The sequence below is a fragment of the Solanum stenotomum genome, chromosome 7 (genome assembly GCF_019186545.1).
Source record: "Solanum stenotomum isolate F172 chromosome 7, ASM1918654v1, whole genome shotgun sequence".
Lineage (NCBI taxonomy): Eukaryota > Viridiplantae > Streptophyta > Magnoliopsida > Solanales > Solanaceae > Solanum > Solanum stenotomum.
The window spans coordinates 22512605-22523197 of NC_064288.1; the positions used below are offsets into that span (position 1 = coordinate 22512605).

General features: G+C 38.8%; 1 protein-coding gene across 1 annotated transcript; it reads right to left on the reverse strand.

Moving 5' to 3' along the window:
• Positions 1–9895: 9895 nt before the first annotated feature.
• On the reverse strand, positions 9896–10363 carry LOC125869747 (uncharacterized). Its single transcript, XM_049550189.1, has one exon. The coding sequence runs from the start codon at positions 10361–10363 to the stop codon at positions 9896–9898; it is 468 nt and encodes a 155-aa protein (XP_049406146.1).
• Between the last annotated feature and the right edge of the window lie 230 nt (positions 10364–10593).

Consider the following 10593-nt stretch of genomic DNA (forward strand, 5'->3'; position numbering starts at 1 on the left):
TTTCCTTTTATTTTCTTACGTGTAGTATGTCTTTTGGTAGGTATAGGAGTGGGGTAGGTTTGTTAGATTAATTAGGTTATTTTTTATTTACTTTAGTTTTAGTTTTATTTTACTCTTAAAATAATAGATTATAATAGCATATCAACTAATTATTTAAAATTAATAAAAATCTAAGAAAAAGTCAACTAGCTATAAGATAAGATCAATTAAATAATACTAGCTTATTTATAAAAACTTAATTTCAAATATAGATTTTTGTAATCTTCCATTTCTTTCTAAACAATTGACAATAAAACTTACCTTAAAAGGTGATTCTATTTTGTTGTTTTCAAATCTTTTAAAATAAACTTAATAAAAATAAGATAAAAGTCAAAATATTTATTTATATTTATAAAAATATTTCAGCTCTAAAAATGGTATAAAATTTTAAGTTCGATCAAAAATACGTGTCTACAGGTACCTTGGTGACAGTGAGAAGGTGTATGTTGTGTGTCAGTTGATCGATCTGTCTCATGGTTTGATCCGCATGGATTAGATTGTCGAGTCTAAGAGAACGAAGTTGCACCGGAAAAGTGAGGGGGGTAGAGAGCCATGTGATTGCTTGGGCCTGAAATGTTTGCGTCTATACAAATGTCGTTTAGAGTCGCAGTGCGTCGCTTGAGGACAAACAACGAATTTAAGTTAAGAGTGTTGATATACCATGAGTTTACAATATTTCTAATACATTTCACTTACAATTTGTGTGTGTCTAGGGCCTTTTTGTATTGGTTTTTATGTGTTTTTATCGTATTTTGTAGGAAAGATATTCAGGCGCGGAAGTATAGAGACAGCTGAAAGAAATGCAGAAAAAGGGCATTCACGGAGGTGATCTACGGATCATAGGTCCATTGACGGTCCGTAGGTGATGACCGTAGATCAGCAGGCAAGATATGGAAGACAAATCAGGGAAATCTGACCAAGTGTGGAACCATGGAGGACATTGACGGTCCGTAGATTGATCTACGGACCGTACTGATTGATTCGTAGATTGATACTGGGAGGGTTCCAGTACCTGATTTTTGAAGATTCTAAGTGTGGAGCTACGGAGGGGATTGACGGACCATAGATCGATCTACGGTCCGTACTGCAAGTCCGTCGTTTGCTTTAGAGAAGCTAATTTGTTGGAAGCTGAAATATTTTCTAAGTCCTGGCTGATGGAAGGGACTTACGGACCGTAGACCCATCGACGGTCCGTAAGTTAGTCTCGTGAAATGAAGACGCGTGTCTGAACAAACTTTCCTTAATTTGTTTCCTTTTTAATTTAGGATTTTTTTTCTATAAATAGGGCATGTAAACCTCGTTTTTGGGGCTTAGACATTATTATTTTAGTTTTACTTTGTGACTTTGGAGATTAATCTGCAACTCTAGCAATTATTAATTTCCTAAGTTCTTTTGAAGACTTTGGCTTTGCAATTCAAGTTGAATTTCTGGGTTTATTATTCTCTTTACGTAAGTTCATGATTTCTTCATCTAAAACTATGAATTGTGTTCTTGCTAATATGGGTAACTAATTCCACAACTAAGGTTGTGGGAACCATGAGCGATTAACAAATTCTGAATAGTAAATAAGCAATTCTTGAATAGTGTTTTGCATGCACTGATAATTCTTTCATTTAGAAGTCTTTTTATCGAGTGCACGCGTTAGAACTCGCCTTGTTGCTACTTGCCGGACCAAGGAGGTAATCAACAAGAAAAGAATTATCAACATAGATTTAGTGTGATATTATCTAATAGGCTAGTGTCGATTAGTGAGAAGTAATAACTAAGCCAAACATCGATTATGATGTCTAATATGAGGTAAAGGTAAGGGTTAGTAGATTATACACACGTAGCCGGACCAAGGTGCGAGGTGAAATTCTCTAGATGCCGGACCAAGGATTTAGAGATACCTAACTTATCACTTTGCATGTAATACACTAGGAAAAGATTGTTGTTACTATAATTATCGCGTTATGAGCTTGTGGGGAACACGTATACCCTAATTATTTATGTTATCTTGATAACAACCAAAATTGAGTTTTTATTACTCATTACTTATTAAATTCTTACTATTTGTTTCACACAAACAAATCCCCCTTTAATTACATGTTTCTGGAAGTAATTTGACTAATTGAATATAATTGTTGGTTAAAGTACAGTCTAAACCATTTTCCTCGTGGGATCGACCCCAACCTACAAGTTGGGTTCTTTACTTGATAATGATCGCTTATACTTCTGTAGGGAGGTGTAATTTGAGCGTATCACTTAATTATGGTTATATGTGTTTGTTGGTAGAATCCAAGTTAGCCATAATGAGTTTTATGATGTGTTGGAGGACTTGATCAATAGTGGTGTTTAAGTGATGCCTAGAAATGTTGAATGAGTAGACTTCGTTAAATAAGGATAGAAGTGTAAATTCTTCATGGTTTAGAACCACCTTGTGTGATAGATGTGAAAAGTTGAGTGATAACTTACTCCGACCTTAGAAGTTGAAAGAAATGGTGCTTAAAAAAGTCCGTGTAGGTTTAATCCCAAGGGGGATATAATGTGCTTAGATATCAAGGTCATTGAGTGTTCTAGATGTTCATGATTTGGATTGGCTTGAAATTCTCACCTAAGAGGTTTAGTGAGTTTGAGAAGTTTAGTCCCGGTTTGGTAGGCTCATATGAGACTTTGAGTGGTGTTGGTAAGGTTGCTTGTGAGCTAGAGTTGCTAAATGAGAACCTCTCTAATTTAGAAGTACCGATTGGGATCTTAGACCGGCAAGTTAAGAAGTATAAGAGTAAGGAAGTGCTTCCATGAGAATGTTGAGGAGTGGTATATAGTAGGGGTTTTAGTTGAGGGTGCTACTTGGGAGGCCAAGGGCCAATGATGTACAAATATACTTTTATTCCCTTCTATTCCTCAACTAGCTTAAGATAATAAGTCCTCCTTGACTTGTTTCATGATTGTGGAGTCTTGGATATTATATGAGTCCCATGATTTCCTTGTCCCATAGCGTTACTGATTGCTTATCGTGAGCAACGACACTAACCTACAGTATGAGTGTCTATGATCGTCGATGGTATAGTAGCCCAACTAAAGGTTGGGGTCGTGTCCCAAGGGAGTGGTTTTGAGAATTGATAGAAAAATAAAATTAAGCTCTAACTAGTCATAGCTAAAGACATTAACGAATAGGTAAATTAAAGGGGGTGACACGAAAGTGTTAAATATCAATTGGGGGTTTTGTCAGAAGTAGTAAAAATAGCAAAAATTAACAAGAAAATCAAGTATGGGGAAATGTTCTTGGGGTGTGACCGCAATACAAGTTGAGATAAATCGTTGGGTACATGTTTTCAATAGGAAATTTGCAAGATAATAGTGACTAGGCTAAGCTTTAGATGGAAATAATTTCCCTCTTGGGAAACTTACCCCGTTTCAAATGGGTTCCTCTCGGACACCCATTTGCCGCATGAAGACCAGCCTACGCCTTACCTCACTCACTCTCTCGAGCTGAGTGTTAGAACATGGGACTAGGGCTCACCCTCTCTGGCTGAACCTCATGTCGACCCACTCCTTAGGCCATCAGTCTAGTGGTCTTGGTTTCGCGATCTCCCCTCGAGCAAGCCGAAAACACATGGGTGGTTTTGTATTTGCAACTACAAACCCATTAAATTAAATCACAACCACTAGGTGAAATCACCATTAAAATACATCTACCCTATCAGCAAGCAAGACCCAACAACAATATCAATACGTATTTGCTAAATCACACCCCAAGAATGGGGGTTTTTAGCCATACATCAAGAAATAACAAAATACACCTAAAATGATACTAAAATTAAATGGGTATAAGAAATTAAACCTTGATTTAAGCAAAGGAAGAAGAATGGAGAAGACCCACTTCCAACTTAGGGAAGATGAAATCCTTCTCTCTTCAAGTCTCCCACAAAACCCTCTCCAAACTTGAGAGAAAATATTTAAAAACGTACTATTCTATTCTGAAAATAATAATAATGGTTCAGAACTTGTAAAATTAATAAAGAGTTTAGTATTTATAGCCATCAGAAATTAGTCTAGGCGGATAGTTCGGCTAGGTTAGTCGAGTCCGCCGAATGACTCGGCGACTCGCCCTTCTTCTGTCTCATCACCGTTGAGTGCTTGCCTACATCATCATCACGTTCTGGACCATTGGGCGGTGTAGTACTACTTTGCGGAACTATTCGGCGAAGCGCCGACTGCTCCCTTCATTGCCTTTTTGATCCTCTTCCTTCAGGGCTTCGTATACTGGAACAAAGGGTGGAGTCTGTCGTTTCGGCGAATCGCCAAAGGTTCTTGGCGATGCTCATGCTTCAACTTCTTCATTCTTTTCAGCCTTTTTGTTCCTTTTTGTTCCTTTTTGCACCTAAGTGTCCTTGCTTCCACTAAAACTACAAATACCTAAAACTTGAGAGTTTTCATCAGATATTGAGACAAAATAAGCATTCGAGGACACTATTTCTATCAAAATAAAGCCCTAAATGAGTCCAATTTGTGAACTCATCAACACCCCCAACTTAAACTTTTGGTTGTCCTCAAGCAAATTTGAGTTCAGCCGTTCAAAAAAGGTGTCTCAAAAAGTGTTACACAAGCCTCAATCATGAGTGCACACAACAAGACTCAATTACTTATGCAAGGATCAATTGAGTACTCAAAGATTCAAGTTGTGACACACCATTACCGAAGATTCTCATGCTCGCAATACTTGCTACTTGTGCAAGTTCAAGCTCAACAAAAAGTATCTAAATGCCCTTACATGAAGAATGATTCCATATTCACACACAGAGGTTAATCAATTCAAGATCAGGAATCAGATGCAACACTCACACTCAAAAAAGAGGAACATAATGCATGTTTTCACCCATAGGTTTGCCCTTATTTTCTAATCGACTTTTGATTCGGCTTACTCAAGATCAAAAAGGTTTTTCTAAGGCTTGTAATGGGGCTGAGTGCAAAGGTATGATCATTTAGGCTCAGTGACTTTTTCCTCGTGAGTTGTGGCATTGTCAAGACATTCCCTTTTTTTCCTTTATCAATTCTTTTCCTAGTGCTTCTAAGTCACCTTTTTTATTCTCCTCCATGGATTGCTTGAACCCGATTCCCTTCGTACTTTATTCCACATTTCATTTTTTTTTTTGAATTGAATTGAAGGGGTTCCATTTTTATGCAATACCATGGGTTAAGGGGGACTTTTCTTGCACTTCTTGACTTCTCCTTTTCCCTTTCACCACACCCCCAACATAGGATTTTGGCCTAAGTTGGCTATTCGCTAAACCACAACTCAAGAGGATTGTAGGTAGTGGTGCAAGTAAGGTCTAGGGTTCATCAAGGTTCTTCCAAAGAAAGGGAAGGCTCAAAGGGTGTTCAAAAGAGTTTCACACACTCACGGGTAGGCCACAAAAGAGGTATATGTCAAATTTGGCTCACACTCTTTAAAGTTGCCTAAGATCATCTCAAAAGAGGACATCTTTCTAAATCAATCAGACTAACAGGGAAAATTCTAGGTTTATTAATTAAGTTTCAAAGAAAGCTAATCACACATCGACACTTAAGTCAAGCAAGACTACACACTTTCGCTAGTATGCAACGGTCATTACAAGGGAATCAATTTGTTAAATGGCTAATCACAACGAGATGCAAAGAGTTCACTTATTATCTATGCAATTTCATTTGGCCTCATCGTAGCCGTACATTCATGTTCGTTCAATTGAGAGCACTATTCAAGTCATTGGTATTGATCGAAATCGAGACTCAATTGTTTTTTGCAAAAGAACAGCCACATTCTACTCACGAGGGGTGGCAAAAATGTGTGAAAAATTGAAATTTTTTGGAAGGGTCAAAATTGTTTGCAATTAAAAATAAAAGAGAGCCATGAGCTCAAACATCCACAAAAACAGTGTAAAAATAGTAATAAACAGAACAACCCAAATATATACAAACACGAGCAAAAGTAGCACACATAGGTAGGACTCACCCCACCACAAGTAAAAAATATTTTTCCTCAAATTGAGTTACCAACCTTTTATGCCGAATAGATACTAATGGAGTGCTAGGCAATAATGCAATCCAACTCCAAGCACAATCCAATAGCTAAAATATTCTAAAAGTGCAATAAATAAAAGGCTAGAGTGCGGGTGTGAGTTTGCTAGGATGAAAAAGTGAGAAAAAATGAATGAAATAGGACTTTTAAACCTGTTGCTTCCAAAAACCGTCCAGTTATTCACTCATTCGGTGACATTAGTTATGATCGCCAAACCTATTGGGGATTCGCTAAGTGAGCCTTCGACTTGCTGAGTTTTATAGAATCTTCAGTCATTGTGAAGGTCCAAACGATGGTTTTTAGCGTGATCACCGAAATAGTCGGCGAGTCGCAAATAATCTTCAAATCTCACCGAGTTTTACAGACTACAATGTTGATGATGTCTTGAGTCAAATGGCGGATAGGGTCGGATTCACCGACCCTTTCGGTGGCTCGCTGACATGATCTATTGTTTGCCATCCTTCACTTTTTTCAAACACTTTGCGTACTTTCATTTGCACCAACAACATACCATTCTATTACCAGGAAATAAATACTTGATACTAATAAAGATAAAGTAATTAAAGGGATTTTTAGGTTGCCTCCCAAACAGTGCCTTGGTTAATGTCGCGGCACGATGCAGCAGAGCCTTCAGACGTCTTCCAAATATACCATTTCCACGCAGCAGCGCCTTTAGACGTTGACCGATCACTGTAAATGGAGGTCCTTCCTGATCTTCAACTTCTATGGCACCATTGACAAACACTCACGTTACTCTAAACGGTCCAGACTATTTAGATTTGAGTTTTTCGGGGAAGAGTCTAAGTTGCGAGTTGTATAGCAAAACCCAATCTCCTACCTTGAAGTCTCGCTTGAGTATCCAAGCATCATGCCATTTCATCATCTTCTCTTTATAGATGGCTGAACTTTCATATGATCTGAGTCTCAATTCATCTAGTTCATTCAGCTGCTCCACTCTCTCCCTTGAAGTTTTTGACCAGTCCAAATTTAAAGCTTTCAATGCCCACAATGCTTTGTGTTCTAACTCGACGAACAAATGACAAGACTTACCATAAACCAACTGATATGGAGACATCCCGATAGGTGTTTTGTAAGTAGTTCGATATGCCCATAGTGCATCATCGAGTTTCCTAGACCAGTCAGTTTTGTTGATATTTACCGTCTTTGCCAATATGCTTTTGATTTCCCAACTCGACACTTTGACTTGGCCACTTGTTTGGGGATGATATGGGGTTGCTACTTTGTGTTTCACCCCATATTTGTTCAGTGCCATTGAGAACCACTTATTGCAAAAGTGGGATCCCCCATTGCTAATGATTGCTCTCAGAGTGCCAAATCTTGCAAAGATGTAGCGTTTCAGGAATTGGACACCATTTTTTCCTTCGTTGTTTGGAAGTGCGATGGCTTCCACCCATTTGGAAATATAATCTACAGCCACTAAGATATGTTTATTTCTAAACGAGCTCACAAATGGGCCCATGAAATCGATCCCCCATATATCGAATAACTCGACCTCTAAAATAGGAGTGAGAGGTAATTTGTGTCTTCTAGACACTCCACCTTGCTGCTGACATTTAAAGCATTTCCTTGCAAACTCATGTGCATCCTTGTAGAGTGACAGCCAGTAGTATCCACTCTGGAGGACTTTAGTAGCGGTGCGAATACCACCATGGTGACCTCCCACTGGAGATGTATGGCAAGCATAAAGAATTTCTACCACTTTTTCTTCTGGAATAAACCTTCAGATAACATGGTCAGCACACTCTCGGAACAAGTATCGTTCGTCCCAAAAGTACTTTTTAACATCGAACATGAATCTTTTATGTTGGTAAAAAGTCAACTCATCTGGCATCAGCCCACACACAATGTAATTTGCAAAATCTTCATACCATGGCGTATGCTTGAGGGATATTGCAAACACCCAATCATCGGGAAAAGAGTCATCTATGTCAACCTCATGCTCAACATTCGACCTTGCTTCCAACCTTGATAAATGATCAGCCACTTGATTTTTTTATCCTTTTTGATCTTTTACGTCGAAATCAAATTCTTGTAATAGTAGTACCCACCTAATCAATCGTGGTTTTGCATCTTTCTTTGCCATCAAGTACCGGAGTGCAGCATGATCAGTGTGTAGGATTACTTTGGTGCCTAGCAAGTATGCCCTGAATTTTTCAAATGCATAGACTATTGCAAGCAACTCTTGTTCTGTGACTGTATAATTCTGTTAGGCACTATTTAGAGTCTTGCTCGATAGTAGATTGGGTGAAACAGTTTGTTGCGCTTTTGCCCCAACACAACCCCCAGTACCATATCGCTAGCATCACACATTAACTCAAAAGATTCGGACCAATTAGGGCTGATGATGATCAGAGTGGATATTAGTTTCTCTTTCAAACACTGAAATGCAGCCACACAAGCATCATTAAAGTGGAATTTCACTTTCTTCTCCAAGAGTTTGCATAATGGGAGTGCAATCTTTGATAAGTCTTTAATGAACCTTCTGTAAATCCTGCATGCCCCAAGAAGCTGCGAACTCCCTTTACTGAAATCAACGGGGGTAATTTATCAATGACCTCAATTTTGGCCTTGTCAACTTCCAGCCCCTTTTGTGACACCTTATGCCAAAGAACAATACCTTCTTTTACCATAAAGTGACATTTCTCCCAATTTAGAACCAGATTTGTTTCAACGCATCTTTGGAGTGCTTGTCCTAAGTGAGTCAAGCACTCTTCAAACGTATCCCCTATGACTGAGAAGTCGTTCATGAACACCTCCATAGAGTCTTTGACCATATCTGCAAAAATAGACAGCATGCAACGTTGAAATGTTGCTAGGGCATTACATAGCCCGAATGTCATCCTTTTGAATGCGAATGTTCCATAAGGGAAAGTAAAAGTGGTCTTCTCTTGATTTTTCGGCGCAATAGAGATTTGATTGTAGCCGGAGTACCCATCCAAAAAATAATACCACCCTCTTTCTGATAATCGGTGAAGCATCTGATCCATAAAAGGCATTGGAAAATGGTCTTTCTCGGTCCATGAGTTAAGCTTACGGTAATCCATCCATACTCTCCACCCAATCACTGGTCTTGTTGGTACAAGTTCTCCTTTTGTATTTGGGACTACAGTTATACCCCCCTTTTTGGTACACATTGCACCAGACTTACCCACTTACTATCTGCTATAGGGTAGATCACTCCCGCATCTAGCCACTTGATGATCTCCTTTTTTACCACTTCTTGCATTGGAGGGTACAATCTCTGTTGATGTTCCACACTAGGTTTACATTCACTATCGAGCCTAATCTTGTGAGTACGAATGCCAGGAGGAATTCCTATTATATCGGCTATTGTCCATCCAATAGCTTTTATATGCTTCCGCAGTACTTCAATGAGCAATTTCACCTACCTTTCAAGAAGATCGGCGGCGATAATTACCGGTAAAGTATTATTGGCTCCTAAAAAGGCATATTTGAGATGAAAGGGTAGGGCTTTTAACTCCAGATTTGGTGGTTCTTCTGTTGATGGCTTTGCAGAAGGACTTTCTCTATTTTTTAGGTCGATATCCAACTTGATTGGATTCCTTGAATATGCACCTAATCCTGATAAAGAAACTACCACTTCCTCGTAACCTTGAACTTCAGATTCATCATAATTGGTAAGTACAGATTCAAGGGGTTCATTCTTGCGCATTAAATGACTCACACTTGCCACTGCCTCATCTATCACATCCTCAGTAGACACCACATGGATATTACTTGGTTGCTTCATGGATTTATAGATATTGAAGGTCACCTCATCATCGTTCACATGAAATTTCAATTTCTCGCGTTCAACATCCACCAATGCTCTCCCGTAGCTAAGAATGGCGTTCCCAAATTAATGGGGATTTCAGCATCGATCTCATAATCTAGAATCACAAAGTCAGGTAGAAAGATGAACTGATCCACTTTTACCATTATGTCATAGAGTGTACCCAGTGGGTGCTTGATTGATCGATCAGCCATAAGGAGCCTCATTGTGGTTGCCTTTGGTTCACCCAAACCAAGTTGCTTGTATATTGCATAGGGAATCAAGTTGATGCTTTCTCCTAAATCGCACAAAGCTTTAGCGAATTGGAGCATGCCAATTGTGCACGAAATTGTGAATGCCCTAGGATCTTCTCTCTTAATGATTGAATCATTTGTCATAATTGCATGGCAACTATGGGGGACCTGAATCGTATCATAGTCCAAACTCCTTTTCTTTGTAACCAGTTCTTTCATGAATTTGGCGTGTCCCGACATTTCCAACAATGCTTCCACTAGAGGGAGGTTAATCGATAAGCTCTTGAATACTGACAAAAATTTCTTAAACTTCTCATCTTCATTCTTCTTTTTCAAACGTTGGGGGAAATGGTGGAGGTATCTTTGGTAAAGGGTCTATGACTTTTGGAACTTGAACTTGTTTCTCTGCTTCCTTCTGTGGTTCTTTAGTGTGGTTTTGTCGAATAGGTAAATCTTGTTCCTCCACACAT

Bases quoted from the DNA above. Each gene is read 5' to 3' on its own strand.
- LOC125869747 (XM_049550189.1), bottom strand. From the start codon at position 10,363: ATGTCGGGACACGCCAAATTCATGAAAGAACTGGTTACAAAGAAAAGG.